The sequence below is a fragment of the Botryllus schlosseri genome, chromosome 2, assembly GCF_051294905.1.
Source record: "Botryllus schlosseri isolate E-star chromosome 2, Bs_hap1, whole genome shotgun sequence".
In the NCBI taxonomy this organism is placed as follows: Eukaryota; Metazoa; Chordata; class Ascidiacea; order Stolidobranchia; family Styelidae; genus Botryllus; species Botryllus schlosseri.
Genome location: NC_137237.1, coordinates 14,039,492 through 14,056,091, shown reverse-complemented (window position 1 = coordinate 14,056,091; position 16,600 = coordinate 14,039,492). Strand labels below are relative to the sequence as shown.

Genomic DNA, 16,600 nt, shown 5'->3' with positions numbered 1-16,600 from the left:
TCCCAATAAGCATACCTAGTGGGTCACAGCGAATGAGCATATTTGTCAAGACAATTACTGAATCAGTTATATAACCAGATACTGTGAATATAGTATTGAGCTATAAAAATATTGAAATGGCCAAATCTGTATCTATACATGAACCAGGATGCAACAGAAAACCAAAATTAAGTCCAATAGATTAATTGGAAAAATAGACATTTAATGTATAGCCTTACTCACATGCCATCTACAATGGAGAGTTATTCAAAATATGAAGATTAGCCTATATGCAACATGTCCTACCCTAACACATAATAGGCTACAGACGATTGGTGTAGTATTGCATCGCTGCGAATTTGAAAAAGGATAAAGTGATTGATAATCACATGCTCATTGCACTGGTAGGCTAGGCTTTTGTATCTGTATGCCTATCTTTGCACGTTATGGGTAAATCCCGTAAATCCCATTTCCAATTGAAAAATTATCATCTTGAAAGAAAGACCTGTTGATGTAGGCCTACTGATCAAATCCAACTCAACAATTACAATAACACATGTAAAACTAGCTGTAGCATAGGCTCACGAATAAAGATCTACTACGGTACGTTTATATATAGGCTACATTGTACAGTATTGCAAGCCGATAGTTATAGTCTTCGAACTACAATATGGTGATTGGTCACGTCTACCATGCTTCATGAGTAACATATTTACATTGCTATATAGGCCTATACCTGTTTTATGTCATAATGGGTAAGCATCAATAAAAACGCGTGGTAAATGCCATGCTATGATACTGTAAAGAACACAGAATTTTGCGGTCAATATCAGTTTTTAGCAGCTTCATCATCATAATCTTTACTACGTAGTTATTAAACAATTCAATTTCTAACGCGCTTGTCGCATACATTCAGAACGCGATATGCAAGTGATATTCTATTCTTCAAAGACAAAAACTACAACACATTTAGAAGTAATATGACTAAGGTTACTTCTAAAATGCGAATGAAGCTAACGTGCGCAAATATATATGCCTAACTTCTAACTCTACGTAAACAAATACTCATCAGCGTCGCGTAATCCACAACACGATATTTGCAACGAGGCAGACAAGCACTTTCATCTGTGTAGTAAAGACCTTCTACATTCTTTGGTAAAGACGACACAGTAACGTGTACCTCTCTAATAGTCTCATTCTCATACAGTGCTTTTTCCTGCGAAGTAGCTTAGCTCACGCAGAGAACACTCCCACCTCACGGACGCCCGACAATATGAGTGTGCGCTGGGAATATTTGTACAGATATCTGACGACAAATAGCGTCAGTCGCGTAAAATAGGCGACTACAAAAGCATCGTATTGCATATCACTAGGGCTTCGTGACAAGGGCGAACCCTTTTATTTCAAATGAACCCAATCTCGAATTAGAGAGTTTCATTAAGCTATAATCGTCGGCGATCAGTCGAAATCAATGTCGAACGACGGTGGTACGTGGTGAGTGCATGCATCATATTTCGGTAAATTTGATAGAGATTGCTAATAAATTGACTTTCATTTATTGGTTCGCTACTTCGATGCATCAACGACGACTTCAATCTAACCATCATTTGGTTATACCTGCAAATATAATATCGCGAGCATTTTCATTTAGTCCAACCACAACTAGAACTTGGCTCGGAATCATGACAGCGCCCAACATTACAATGTTTACAATCTATGTAGTGTTTGGCGGCGTGGACGAGGAGGGGTCCAGATAAGCCTCGTTTAGAAACGTGCCAGAGCCGAGACTCGAAACCAATACCACCTAGTAGTGACAGTGATTATTAGCCTAAAACTGAGCTGAGCAGTGAGCACTGAGCAGTGAGCACACTCGCCGCTGTCTGATATGGACTGTGAATGGAGACTGAACCCTTTAGGCAATATCTTATTAAATTCATCCCGACGACTGTGCGACGCCATCGGCTTCATGGTGGTGATGGTTGTTATCGTTGTTTGTGGTTTTCATGGTGTTTGTTGACTACTATGGTCATTTACACCAGGCCAATTTCCCTCAATTTCAATTCAATTTATTGCTAAAAAATTTATCATTTCAAAACACCATTCCGTAGCTGCCGACTTGTAGCACGGCCCACTTCTAGGCTTTTATAAGACACCGCTTACACCAGAGGTCTCAAACACGCGGCCCGCGGGCCGCATGCGGCCCGCTAGACCATTTTGTGCGGCCCGCGACGGCATTTTGGATTTCGAAGTATTCGACAATATTTTACTACCAGTTTTTGAGGACTTAAAATTCGCTCTAAAACTACTCCAGAATCCTGAAACTACTCATTAAACTTCACTAATACATCAGTTTCAAAAGTTACCACTCAGTGGAAGATCAAGTATTACGTGACATTACTTGTATAATATGGTAAAACATGACCCGTTGATGATTCGTGACTGAAAATTGTGATTTGGTCTTGGACGCGACCCTCTGTAGAATTACTCGTACTCGTCACGTCAAACGTTATAAACAGAGAAGGACTTTTGTGACTCGGAATGCCGTGGTTTGGTACAACCACGCAAATCTCACGGCTTGGTGAAATTGGTGTTCGTCATACATTCCATTTGGTCGAAGGCTATTTGACGGTAATTTTTGTCCGGCTTGTCCTGTATTAGCCTAAATTTCATAAAACGAGTATCAATCGAAAGCTACCCAGGTACTGATTGCGAAAATATAAATTTATTCTGTTCGTGGTCCCGGAACTCCCCAAAATAAGCCTCGAGTGTTGCATTGTATGTGACATTGGTATTGTGATGCAGCAATGACGTCTGGGAGCAGGCGAGGAGCACCGCACGCTGCAAGCGTATTGGCCATTGTTACGCAAGCGATTGAGCACTCTCACTCTCGTGCGCATTTGCTTCTGATCTGCTCAGACGGCATGGCTGCGTCACAATACCAAACTCACTTACAATGCAACATTTAAGGCTTATTTTGGCGAGTTCCAGGGCCACGAACAGAATAAAATTTATATTTTCGCAATCAGTACCGCGGTATAGCTTTCCATTGATCAAAAACTACCGTCAAATTGCCTTTGACCAAATGGAAAGTGTGACAAAGACCAATTTCACTGTGCCGTGAGATTTGCTTGTGTCCACACCATATAGGACACTCTGAACAAACTATCAAACTGATAGGAGAAATAGTAAAATATCAAAAGGTCGTAGCTTGAGTTGCGTAGCTTATTTAGATATCAAAGCATGTAGTGTAGGTATGGCAACCGACATTGGCATTATGTCGCCCCTTTGATGTATAGTTGGTTACATCCCGTGTAATCTTGGGTATCTTTATATATGTTATTATCGCCAACTTAATGTGGCGAGTATCAACTTGTCGTAGCCTACGCTTCACAGCTGTAACACCAACGGATTCTTCGGAGATTGCACATTTCTATTGTTATTGCACAGATCCATTATGTTCAAGTTGTTATTGATCTGTTCCAACATTCGAAGGTAAAATCAAACGCTGTTTCTATTTGACTTCCGTAATGACATGTCAAAATAGCCTAGTTATCAGGAGTAGAGCTATGCTCGAAACCCGGAAATAAGGCCTACTTTGAAATACATTGAATTCGCCTATTATTGGTGGTGCGGCCCGCGGCGCCATCAAAAATAGGAAATTGGCCCGCGAGCACATTTGAGTTTGAGACCTCTGGCTTACACGAATAAGATGGCGACGAGGGGGAGCTTATATAAACCTCGGTCGGACTCTAACCCGCAACTCACTATAGTCATAGTGCATGACTTTCGACCGCCCATAGGGAAGTTGCAAATGATATTGGGGTGTCGACCGCCGAACGGTTCCCGACCAGTGGCGTAGCAGCAATCAGCATGTGCTGCCGCCCATGGCTTTCGTTGAAAATGCCGCCCCTTCAAGTAGACCGCAGCAAATTTCGACATAGTTTCATGTTCAAGCAATCTTTTCAATAAAATAATAACAAACAATGCCTCGTGAACGAATATGTTAGGCAAATGAAAAATCAATAGCCGCCTAAAAACTGAACTTTTCGGACTTTTGTCGGAGCGAAATCAACGACAATATCCTCAAAATCAAGATTTTGAACGTAGTCTCTCTCTATAGAAAGAATGCATATATAGCTGATAGCCGATCATCATTCATGGTAGAACGTAAACGTTATAAGTTTGAGCTTTGAAAAGCTCCTCTTACAGCTCACAATTGAAACACCAATGGTCAGACAAAGTCTCAGACACGAGCATGAATATGGAGTCGAATCAAGTAGGTGTGATTCAACTAACCACTGTAAAACATCAAACGCTGCTGCATTACGATCAAACGTGGTTGCACTGCTCTGCACCTGCCTCCTAAATCTATCGATTTCCGCAGCTGACTCCCATTTAACAATACTGATGCAATAAGCCCTGATTCCGGAAATTCAATTTAAAAGCTAGTCAGGGCAAATGAAACCACCCCGAAATAGCCGTCTGAAAATCGGAATTATTCCGAATATTCGCTCGATACAATTTCAATTATCAGGGTTAATTGGCCATTGTGTTACGGCGCTCCGATTGCTCGGAACAATCGGCAATTTTGGGGTGGTTCCATTGCCATGCTCATAGCTTTCGATTGAGACCAGTTTGATTAAATTTTAGCTCTCGGGTCGCCAGCTATAGGACTACTGTCGGCTGTGCAGTGTGCTGCACAGTGCACTGGTTGGAATTGAGTCAAATTTGACGTGAAACGTTTTTTGGGTAACCTGACGATTAAGCAGATAAAATTTGAAAAATGAAGTTTTTTTAACACCCCTAATGGGTCAATGGATGGATCAATGATCAATTGATCATCCATCATCCATTATATCCATGGCTCGGGAATGGACAATGTTTTGCAAATATTTTGGCAAGTAGGTTCTCATAACGATCCCACTGATTAGAACGATGCACATTTATCCAATATGACAGAATATGAAAGTAACAATTGAGCACCAAAACCCGAAGAAGAAGAATACTAACGAGAACATTTGGATCGAGCAGTTCCATTACCAGGTAACTCGAACATGGGGTCACAAGAGAAGCAACAAATCAGAAGGAATTGATCCGACTATAAGTCATAGCAAGATTTTGAATGCGTCAATTTCCAGGATTTAGGTTTCCACGAGCTTGAAAATTTCCAACAAGGAGTCCGTAACCAGACAGCTCGGGGGACACTAACGTCTGCACGCATTCCATCTCCATAAAACGAAGGCGTTCATTGTAAATAGAAGGGTGTATTTCAATGACATTAATCACACTGAATCAATGTTTTAATATATCACTGTTGAGCCTACTACAACCGGTTGTTTGTGCCTTTAACTATCTCAATCTCAAACATGCTCGGAAGGAAAATGCGAACTTTAAAAATCACGACACATTATTTTCTATGTGCGAGGCAGTGGACACGAGATGTTTATGAACTCAAGATCTGGCCGTGCTCTAGAACTGGTTCTCAGCCGTGGCAAGTTTCCTGCCGGTCCGCCAAATATAAAATATATTTTAAATTGATTTAGAAGTTCTGAACGCATTTGATGTTGTAATAGAGAATTCATGGTCTACTTTGGGCGCACGTCACAATGGTGCAAGTGTTGTGCGGAACTGTTGCAAAGTTTCGGACATGTTCTATGTGAAAGCTACAAACTGCGTTAAATTCCGACAGTGCAATTAAGCGCACTTGGCAGTATAATAGAGGCTATAGAAAACGAGAGTCTCATTACTTTCAAAGAAAACCGAACAATCCTGATTTACAAATCACAATCAACAGGGAGTTACCTTGCTGAGACTTGAGTAGAACCGATGTATACAATATCTAGCATAAAAACATGAGCATTCAATAAAGTTTTACATTTGAGTTGCGTATCTGTCGAACCTAAATTTAGGGTTATTTCTGATTTTTGAAGGTTCATCAGTCAGCAACATTTGTTTTCAAGTTTTGCCAGTCCGCGAGGTCAAAAATGCTGAGAAACACTGCTCTTAGAAGTTTTAAAACCATTCCTATATGGCCTACAACATAAATTCATTGCGATCGTATCTAATATAATATTGCAACTTATATAACATATAAAAGTCACCACTGCGACACGCAAGCAAGACAAAGCCCGACCGACAAAATTTTGCAAATCAATAAATTAGATGGGCGATAATTAAAAATATATAAAATGATAGCGGAAAGTGAATTAAAGCTTCGATGTCAATGGGGTTTTCAACATATCTTGAACTTGACTAATAGTTAGCAGAAGCGCGGCTATAAATTGCTCGGTATCGGTGCTACGGCAACTGTTCCACGCTGACGCCGTTACAGTGATGCGGTCGTTATTGATACAGTAGAAAATCCCATATCCATTCTCCACCATTGGTGCAACGCCACCAGTGGCCTGTTGATAAAGAGATAAAAAAGAGCTACCATTAATCATAAGAAGAGAATGAAAAACAAGTATAGCCAGCTTACGTCATAATATCCCGTAAAGCTCGAGGACAGGACAAAGTTTCCGCCACCTCCAGTTTTATGAAAAGCAGGATCAGTGAATATCTCTGGAATTTTTTCCCCACTTTCCTGTAAATAATTCCACTTTGAGACGTAGCTTTTAAAGTGTATGGCACAACCAGACACATACACAAGTGTGAAACTCAATATCCATGTAAAAACTAGAAGCGGAGCATATAACGATATAACCTTACAAATAGTAGCATAACTGTATGACTGTTTTTAGCACTATGGGTGTCAACTTTTCCAGGTCTCTGGCACTGTAAGTGTGCCAATTATGCTGATGTGGTGGTAATGGTCTGGAATACGGTCAATACAAGAATTGACATCGCTGATCTGCACTGGACACCAATGTGCCATGTACAAAGTACACACTTGCGTCAAATGACGATTAGCAACATAGCTCAAAGCCACAATATTTTGTTGCATAATCATGGTTGATTTTACATCAATTTCTAAAAAACATGTGGAGTGGAAGAAACTGGCCATCTGAACTCAGAACATTCCTATAGCCAGTACCTGACATTTACTCGTACGTACTGTACACTGTACAGGCCCAGTACAGTGTACAAAATGTACAGCTGCTTGAGAAGGAATGTCATTGGTACAGTCTCACAGAAATCCGGCATTTCACAAACTTTTAGCGCTTTGTGTTACCATTGCCATTTGTGTCAGTGTATAATATGCCCATGTCTGCGGTTTATCAGTCGAGGAGATTTTAAAAACTTGTTTTACTCAGCACATCAATACCTACCATTGCTTGGAGTGACATTCCCATTAGATGACGATCACATCCGAAGCCTTTTTTGCATTCTTCCATCAACCACACAAACTTATCGTGAGCCTTGTAGAACAAAGCTTGGCAGTCCAAGGCAGCTATAATATAGATCCATATTCACTTGAAACCAATCAATCCCGATAAAACGAAATTAGTTGAAAAATTCAAGAGACATACCGGTACCATTGATGAATGATCGGCAAAAATCAACTACCTCTGGAGTGCAAGTTCTAACTGTTTCAGTACGGCCGTTGTAATATCTGTAAGTAGCAGTCAATAAATAATTCTGATTCCATCCGATGTCATCAGGGTTCACAGGACACACCCTCTGGTAGTTGCAGTCTCATATGTCGGAGCAGGTTTGCCGTAGAGTTTCATGTAAGTTAGCTGTATGCATATTTGCATGAAACCATCCGGATGTACCTGGTAGAGACATTCAATTCATTGAATAACTCCAAAAATTCGTTGTACAATTTCATTTCGGGGCGAACCTTCAAGTCCCTCATGGCAGACTTTCCGATTTCCGTGTGCAGTTTCATCGTAACTTGGAGGTTGGATGCAAATTTGTTGTATTCCGTTAGCCCCCGTCTCATCCAATCCTGCAGCTTATCATCAAAGTCGAAAACCAATTCCTCTACGCCACCAACCTCTGAAGAAGCAAAATAAGCGACACAATTACGCAGGTCATAAAAACTCAAATCTTGCAAATCCATATTACTCGCGTTCCAAGGTTTCTGGAATTCTTTTTCAGCCATTTTCATTAGTGAAGAAGCATGTTGCACAAATATTGTTAGTATCAACGCCTCGTATGGGGAATGATCGCAAGTGGCGACCAGACCGCCGTTCGCAGAACAAGTGTAGTTGAAGGATTTGTCATTCCACCTATTAGCACAAGGTCCCCGAAGTCCAAGACTGTACAAGTCGGTGTAATTCTGTCAAATTCAGAAAGTACCTTTGTATAAGGAAGCCGGTGCCTAGTAAGCCAGCCGTCTAGGCCTATGGATGTTTCTTATACATTGTATGGTGTCGTTCAGTATAGTATCACAGAAGACCAATGATGATGTAATATTAATTTTTTTTAAATCATTCATTAATCATCAGTCATTCAATTAAGTACTGTGGTTAATTCTTCCACTGAATTTCAAGTTTTAACTAGTCCCACTTTTCCTTGAACAGTATCTGAATACTCATTCAAAATGAACTTTGTGGACACGTCAAATCCATTCCATTTATATGTGAAATGACAATGATCAATATTAAGTGCCATTCGAGCATTTACATGACATATGTCATCTATCAGTCATTCGCAAGCAAATCTGGTCTGGTACAGACCGCATTGTACTACCTGTGAATGATACCGATATCTAGTGCTAGTTATATCTGTGTAAATTAGCTTTGGCCAGTCTCAAAGAGCACCTCATATCATCAGTGATTACTTTGCCCAGCATCGCCCACTATTTCATGGCCAACCAAACAAAGCATTTGACTATTGACAGCCACAGACACGATGCAGTAAAAATAGATTGATGAACAACAATATGTTACTGCAAAATATGTTACCACGCAAGAAAAAAATCCCATGAACAGAATACACACCTGAGGTTTGCTTTCATCCAAACAAAAACATAGCAATGCACTCTCTATATTGTACAAGTTTTCTTTGTTTACATCTGATATACTGATCATGTGTTCTCTTGCATCAGCCCAACTGTCTCTTTCAAGGCATGTCAGGGCAGAGATGCTAGCATCATAACTTTTCGGTGCATTGTCAACAATGGATTTGAGGATTGCATAGAATTCTGGAGGAGTCAAGATGTCCCCTGAAAAATATATACCCAGTCAGCTAATACAAAAACCACATAAGGAATCCAGTCAAGTGGTCATGGATACAAATCAATGATTTACAGACTATAGACATACCACTATCTGCGTTCAGTCCTTGCATTTTGTACATGCGATTACGGAAAAACACAATAATATGAGTGGGCGACTCCCCTTCAGAAACTGTCTTGAACGAATGGTAGATATCATCTTGCCCCTGCTTTGGAATGCGACAAGTATTGAACATATATCTGCAAAAAACGTATAAGAGCAATAAAGCATTAACATTGGACTCACATTCTTGCACCGGTCATTGATCTGTTTATCTAAGAATATCATCAATGTCCTTATGGAAACAAGCTTATTACAGAATTGTTTGCTGTAGAAGTAGGCAAACACAAGACACGTCACAGTGCTCATTGCCGACAATCAAGCATTACTCATATTGCAAATAGATCAACAATCACTACATGCCTGTACCGGCTGTACGATGACATGTCGGCACCTGTAATAACTATTGTCTATGCAAAATCTCATGGAAACAGCATGAGGAAACAGCTGTCTATAAACAAATGCACATGAAAGGCAATATTACTGGAGTTCGGTTGATATCCACGATAATATCGATGAATCACTGCAGATTTCGAAACAGGTCATCCTATATGTCTCAGTAATTTGTTATCATTTGTTGCAAATATACTGAATTCCATAATTCATATTTTTTAGAAATCACATGCCCCCAATCAGTTGCAAAAACAGTAGCTCGCGAATGCATAGGCCTAGTTGCATGACTGCAGAGAGTATTATTAAAATTTATACCTGAATTGGCGCATTGTCATATTCTTATCTTTCAATATATGCTGTGGGTAGACTTCGTGTTTCAAAGCTAACCAGAACTGCATAACATTGTACAATACAATGGCGGAACGCTCCAGCTGCAACATGAATACTATTGTTAAGCAAAATGCCGGGTCATGGCGTGGCTGAAAAATAATGACAACGCACTTGAGTTCCTTCTTGCAGTGACCAGCCGTCATGTAAAAATGGAGACGGTCCAGCAAAATAGTAATACATGATAGGTGACCGTACTTTGAGGTATGCATATTCATCCCACCATTTCGCCAGCCAATTACGTTCCTCTGCAAATCAACAAAATTTTAATGATATTAAATGTGCCTTGATTGAAAGAATCTTAGTGTTGTTATCAAACCACGGAACTTGGGACGGAATATCCCAGAATGTTGCATTGAGCTCATTTGATGTGTAATAAAGGATTGGGGTTGGCCACCATGATGCCAAATAGAAGGTTGGGTTACATGACCTCAAAGGTTGATAACTTGGATCTAATTGCAAAGGGCTCTACTATATCAAAATAAAAAAATTAAGTCATATTCGACATATTGAATCGCGTGCAGCGGAAAGAAAATTTCAATATTAAATAAAATCTCTCATAAATCGGGAGTCAATTCGTTAATTCCAATTGCATGTCGACGGCCGCCTACACATACTAATTGAATTACGTGTCCACGGCCGCAGGTTGGCCACCCCTGGCCTACAGGAAAAGCGGTTCCGTTGTTATCTAAAATTTAGAAGGATAAGTCAATAAGACACATAACTAAATGCACATGACCTGACCAGTTGTATTCTATACGCTACGTTGCCTGACAAGTATCAATCACATCATACCAAAGCTGTCCATAAGGATAATTATTCTGCTAACACAGATATCCAAACGGTTTTGAAAGAGCTCAGATTGCAATTCATTAGATTTGATAGGTACCCACTGTAGGTCAATACAGGTATAGGTTCAATGTATGAAACACTTACTGGTTGCTTTGTGCATCAGCGGGAGTTGAAAATCCATAGCATCATTTTCGGAGAAGTCCATGCAAATCTTTTCTGTTTGTTCATATTCTTCATCGGTCAGAACTGACGAGACCAAGATGAAAAAAATACAAATTTAATACAAACTGCAATTTACTAAACAACTGTATGAATTTAGTCCCAAGGCTGACCAGGATGATGGCAATCAGGAAATGAAATATTATAACGCTACTAACTACATAAATGAACGGCAGAAATCTCCTTACTCATTAGTTATTAGAATTAAATGTAATGATCCAGGTGAAAGGGGGAATTTTCAGTGTGAGAGATAGTGTAATGGTTATGCGTCCGGCTTCTCGAGCGGTAGGTCGTGGGTTCGATCCCCATACCAAAGACTCGAAAAATGGTATCCGCAGCTATCCTGCTAGGCGCTCAGCAATCACGGATAGCATGGAGGAGAAAAACAAACGGGGGCGCAGACTAGATGACCTCATGGGGCCGTATCGCAACTCCGTCGCTAAAAGCATCTCGATGGTGCAGGCGAGAAAGAATATCATACCTCTCTCTCTCTTTAATTGCGTTCGTATACACCACAATAACTCGATCAAATCTCGTGTTGCATGAAACGATGAAAGGTTTGCTGCTTTACTGATAGCCTACATACTCATTTAAATGATTCAGTACCGTACTAGATTATCATTTACCTTGGATTGACTATACTTAACAATCATCGAAAACATGCTTCTAAATCCTTCAACGTGAATATACTTGGTCTTGGTCACTTGATCGAACAGCAGAAATATTCATTCATATACTAACTTGCTTTGCAAGAATCCAAGTACTTTTTAATGGTTCCGTGAACTGAAGGCAAAGGCAACGACGGCAATTTATCATCCCAGTAAAACGTCCTCTTATCTTTTGGCAGCTTCTTCTTGATGTTAAACAGGTCTTCCATGATAAGAACCTAATTAATGACTTCGTAGTTTGTGTTTTTCTGTGGAGTAAGTACACAATACACATAGTCAACTTTTGAGCTATGCGGTTGGGTAGCCTACAACCTAAACTGAGAACTGATCGGACTGCTCCTGAAGGGCAGGTTAGTTCAGACAGACTAATTTAGTGGTTAAATAAGGATTTAAGTGGAGTAACAATAAGGGATGTGGAAGTCATCATGAGAAGCAAAAGAAAATATCAAAAAAGTTTGATTATTATTGATATATGGGTAATGATCTTTTGGAAATCAGACAATCTGCATATATATTGTTCTCAATTATGGCGAAAGGTGAGGGGAGGCAGAGATGGGCCATGCTTCATCTGTGATTGCGCAATTTATCATAAACAATGCTGATACAGCATGGACATATGCCTGTTGCCAGTATGTTTGTAGAATGTGTATTTTTTTCAGTCCAGCACAGGTCTTCCAATCAGACATGGGGTAATCGCGATTAGTAATCGTAATCGATTACGACGATTACAGCATTTTCAAGTAATCGTAATCGCAATCGATTACATTCGAAAAAATTCCGAAGTAATCGTAATCGTAATCGACTACTTCGCATATTTAATCGATTTCTTTGTGAAAGAACGATTACTTTTTATTTGTACGACGACTGTGACATAAAACTGAACATTCGTTAACAAGCAAGAGATATTATACCAAGTATTGAGTCACAAACGTCTGATTTTCAAATGCCATTGCTCATTATTACGTCAGAAGTAACATATTAGCTTTGCTCGTCTTTGCGTAGAAGTATCCACATTCCACACTTATAGTAAATAGATATTCGATGTACGTACATTAGTGTGATTGTAAAACACCCACCATTCAGTAGGGATCGGGTTATCAATACATTTCAGACGCCACTACCTCGCTGCAGGATAATTATATAACCACCTCTCTGCCTGGTTTAAAATAGCAACTTTTGTATTGATGTTTGGTTATGCTTAGTTAAACGCAATTTGACCGTTGCTGCTTTACGAGCAGTAAGCCTATGTGCTGATACGAACGTACACCAGACAAAGGTTTGAAATTTTGTACTCGTCAAATAAAATATTACGGTTTCCACAACGAAGCATTAGAAATCAACAGCTGCTGATATATATTATAACCGCGCCGTTTTTGCCGTTTCTCGTAATGGCAGCTTGCATTACATTATCTGTATTAAGTTGGAGGTAGAACTTTATTTTCACCTTCTCTTATTCTTATATTATTCTACTCAAAACTGGCGCCAATTGCTAGTTCATAATTCTTTACTGAAGATTTGGACCTGCCGCCACAGCCATCGGCTTATATACCATGTTAGCGTGGGTTGTAACTAGAATCAGGATCAAAACAGCAAAATCGTCCTCCACTCCAAACGTTGGTCGTGGGCTCCCAAAGGGTAGTCAATTTTCAACTTGAAGATTTAATTTCGTCAATAACATTGGTAATTGCATTATATTGCATTTTTTAATCCTATCTCAGCCCCCGATGGTCAGACTTACCTGAAGAGCAGGGGGCGCGTAATCCATAATTATAACATCTGGTATCTTGCAATAATTACTGTAGTACATGTTGTTAATTCGTGACCTCCGGTCTGTTATATAGTCAAAAGATATTGTAGTGGCCCAAACTTAGCAGACTAGAAGAAAAACTTACGTGAGACGCACACACAAATTGCCATGTCTAATGCTCTGCGGGTGCCTGCATGGCATTTGCATCGTGGGCGCAGATTGGAAGGACCGGACTGTTAGTCACGCCCACCAAGCGCGGCTATGGACAATGGACACATACGCCAAGTTTCGGCCAACGTTTTTCTTTGATAGCACACTTCATAGAGTCACATGTTAGCCGAAACTGCATATGTCTTTTGGTGTGTCGGGGCGCGGTATTGACTGGCACCAAAATGCCTATTACTATGAATTTTTCATCCTTTATTTCTTGAGGGGAGACGTATGCATTTCGAAATCAAGCTATGTAGAGACATTTAAATGGCAAAGCTCAAAGAGAATTTTCAAGTTAATGAAATCTGTCGAGAATACTCTATAATTTATGTTTGTTCACGAAATACTTTTGAGTCCCCTCCGAGCACTCTCCCCACCCTATTGGGGAATTTGGGGTGCAGCAGTTATGGATCTGGCAAGAATGCAAATCATTGGGTGCGATAAATCGTCCTCTATAAAATGGGCAATATGTACATTATGACGCAACAAGCAAATGTCGCATCTGTTTTAAAGAAAGATGTTATCTCATTAGCCCTTTTCAGCGCAATCCATGTATTGTCTTCCAATATAATTACTAAGATGCAAAATAAATGTAATCGTGAGTAATCGTGATTACTTTTCCAATGTAATCGTAATCGTAATCGAATACTTCCTGATTTTGCTGTAATCGTAATCGTAATCGTAATCGCGTGATTCCGAAGTAATCGTAATCGCAATCGATTACATTCATGAAGTAATCACCCCATGTCTGCTTCCAATACAATGTGACGCACATATTACTCTCCCACACAGATTGTTGGCCTAACGAATTCATATTCAGCAGTTATACTATTTTCATCTGCTCAAGACAAAGTGGACAACGAAATACACAAGGCACAATGCAATGCAATGGACGGATAGGACTATAGAAGGATGTCGAAATGACAAAGTACCGCCCACCGCAGTACTGTGAAACAATACATACAGAGGCACAAATTAATCTGGCGTGTTGATTGTTGGCCCAACAATACGTACAATTGCAGCGCGGCTAAACTGTACAGGGTGAGGCACAAATTAATATGATACGTGGTCCACATTAATTGTAACCAGGACTACAAATAGCCTACTGTATATTTCAACGAGCTTTTGTTTTATAAAAGGCAGTTCGAGTCTTACATTAGCTTAGGTTTACCATATTTTCGTGGGTCAATATATGGACGCTCTTTAGCGCCCACTATAGTGTGTTTTTAAAGGAGGTATGAACAAATTATCTGTCAGTATGACGTCACATCTCTGATGGCCCAGTAGCCTATAACTATGGTGATTGCAAGAGCAGGTATTTTCATTTAGTGTGAAACAGACTTCTCCTTAGGCCAATGAAATCGTCTGGCGCTTCACTACATATTATAAATAACATCCATAAAAATATGGACTTTTTCTGTAGCGACACAAGTCTAGTTTGGCGATTCTGGTAATCGAATTCCTACAACAAAGTTAGCACCTTTGGCCAGACTTACTCTGAATGGAATTGAAAGCTGATTACGTTCAACATCATTGGAATCCCCAGAAAAAAGGGCAACAAACGGCCCCCAGGTTGAGAGCCATTGTCTTTCACTAAAACAGTGGTTCCAATCCCAACAGGTGCGATAACATCCCACAATGCGCAATTTTGAGAAACATGGAGCCGAAAATAACGAAGGGGGCAATTAGGGGAGAAAACATACGAAGGGGGCGATAGCGGCGAAATGATTGAACATTCAGGCACATATATTTAATTAAACGGCAACTGGATACCGGCATAAAATGCATGTGAAAAACGAGTTATTTTGGAACTGCTGCAAAGATTGACTAACAAAAAAGAGACCGAGATTTTTAGGGATCCTGCCAAAGTTGACCTTTTTAGCCAATTTACCACCTAATCAAGCTGTTAATTTTCCCAGTTTATATGTCCTCTTTCTCGGATTCGAAAATATGGACCAGGTGAGAAGTATATGTCAAGATTGATAAGGGGCGATGAGTCGAAAAAGGTTGAGAACCACTGGATTAAAGCATTCAAATGGCCTGAACTGACTGCGCCATTCTCTTATAATTGTGATTGTAATTAGACTTATTTCAGCAAATGATGGACACATATCTGACTGTATTTTCTCATATTTAAATCATATATGTTCCACTAAATCGCGCATAGTGCGAAGAAAAATTTCCCGTAGCATGAATTTGAACCAAAATATGTTATTGTTTATTTGGATTCATGAAATCATTTTGAGCCCCTTTCAAGTCGTCTAAATTCCGCACATTTGAGTATATTCTAGCATTTCCTCCCGGACATAGGTCAAACACTGAAATTCCTGACATGTCCCGGAAATTCTGGACGTATATGGCAACCCTACACCAGCATAACACTTGGTCTATGCACAATAGTGCAGTAAACCCTAATGCCACACTCGGCTAACCTCGAACTCAGGGACAAATGCAAAATTTTAATCTCAATCATGCGCACTGAATATCCAAACCATTGTAACAAGTCACTAAGACTAACAAACAACTGAATCAATTCTAAAATTCACCTCGCACTCGTTTATAAACGAATTATGCTGTTCCAGAAAAACGACACATTGCTAGACCTTGTCGTCCCGAATCAACGTCATAGCAGCAGAATTTGTCGTTTCTAAATAAAATTATTCCACCAGGGTTCTCCACTTGATTGCCGCATTCTAAAACACTCGTATTACAGACTGTGCAGTGCAGTGTGCACGCAGCGTAGACTGTACAGTTTTGCACAGTGCACTGCTTCTGCTATAATTACATTGCGTGACCGATTTATGACTGATGATGGCTCATGATTAGGGCGATTTTTTTTTGACCTAAAAAACGGAAGATTTTGACCTAAAAAATCCAAATTTTGACTTTCTTTGACCTAAAAAAACTGAATTTTGACCAAATTTTGACCTTGCGTATGCAAATTAGGTGTTTTCGCACATAATGTTAAAATTGTACTACTA

The 16,600-nt window shown here is 39.8% G+C and overlaps 1 protein-coding gene across 3 annotated transcripts; it reads right to left on the bottom strand.

Annotated features, from left to right (window-relative positions):
• Positions 1–5,223: 5,223 nt before the first annotated feature.
• On the bottom strand, positions 5,224–16,329 carry LOC145433702 (peroxisomal carnitine O-octanoyltransferase-like). Of its 3 annotated transcripts, none has more exons than XM_080310878.1 (14): positions 16,166–16,326; positions 11,736–11,880; positions 10,920–11,021; positions 10,098–10,231; positions 9,912–10,027; positions 9,192–9,343; positions 8,868–9,091; positions 7,990–8,203; positions 7,763–7,920; positions 7,597–7,694; positions 7,449–7,531; positions 7,248–7,369; positions 6,458–6,562; positions 5,224–6,383 (listed from the first exon to the last, which is right to left on the bottom strand). In XM_080310878.1, the coding sequence occupies exons 2-14, from the start codon at positions 11,869–11,871 to the stop codon at positions 6,186–6,188; spliced, it is 1,842 nt and encodes a 613-aa protein (XP_080167004.1). In that variant the 5' UTR covers positions 11,872–11,880; positions 16,166–16,326; the 3' UTR covers positions 5,224–6,185. The 3 variants fall into 3 exon arrangements, with proteins under 3 accessions (XP_080167004.1, XP_080167002.1, XP_080167005.1); XM_080310876.1 differs by having other exon boundaries at positions 11,736–11,910; positions 16,166–16,325; XM_080310879.1 differs by lacking the exon at positions 6,458–6,562 and having other exon boundaries at positions 11,736–11,910; positions 16,166–16,329.
• Between the last annotated feature and the right edge of the window lie 271 nt (positions 16,330–16,600).

What these genes read in the sequence shown, in the direction of transcription:
- LOC145433702 (XM_080310878.1), bottom strand. Translation starts at nt 11,871, where the DNA reads ATGGAAGACCTGTTTAACATCAAGAAGAAGCTGCCAAAAGATAAGAGG. An exon ending in CTTGGATTCTTGCAAAGCAA is followed by an intron (nt 11,022 to 11,735) that starts GTTAGTATATGA and finishes TGGTCTCGTCAG; the next exon opens with TTCTGACCGATGAAGAATAT. An exon ending in CACTGCAAGAAGGAACTCAA is followed by an intron (nt 10,028 to 10,097) that starts GTGCGTTGTCAT and finishes TTCATGTTGCAG; the next exon opens with CTGGAGCGTTCCGCCATTGT.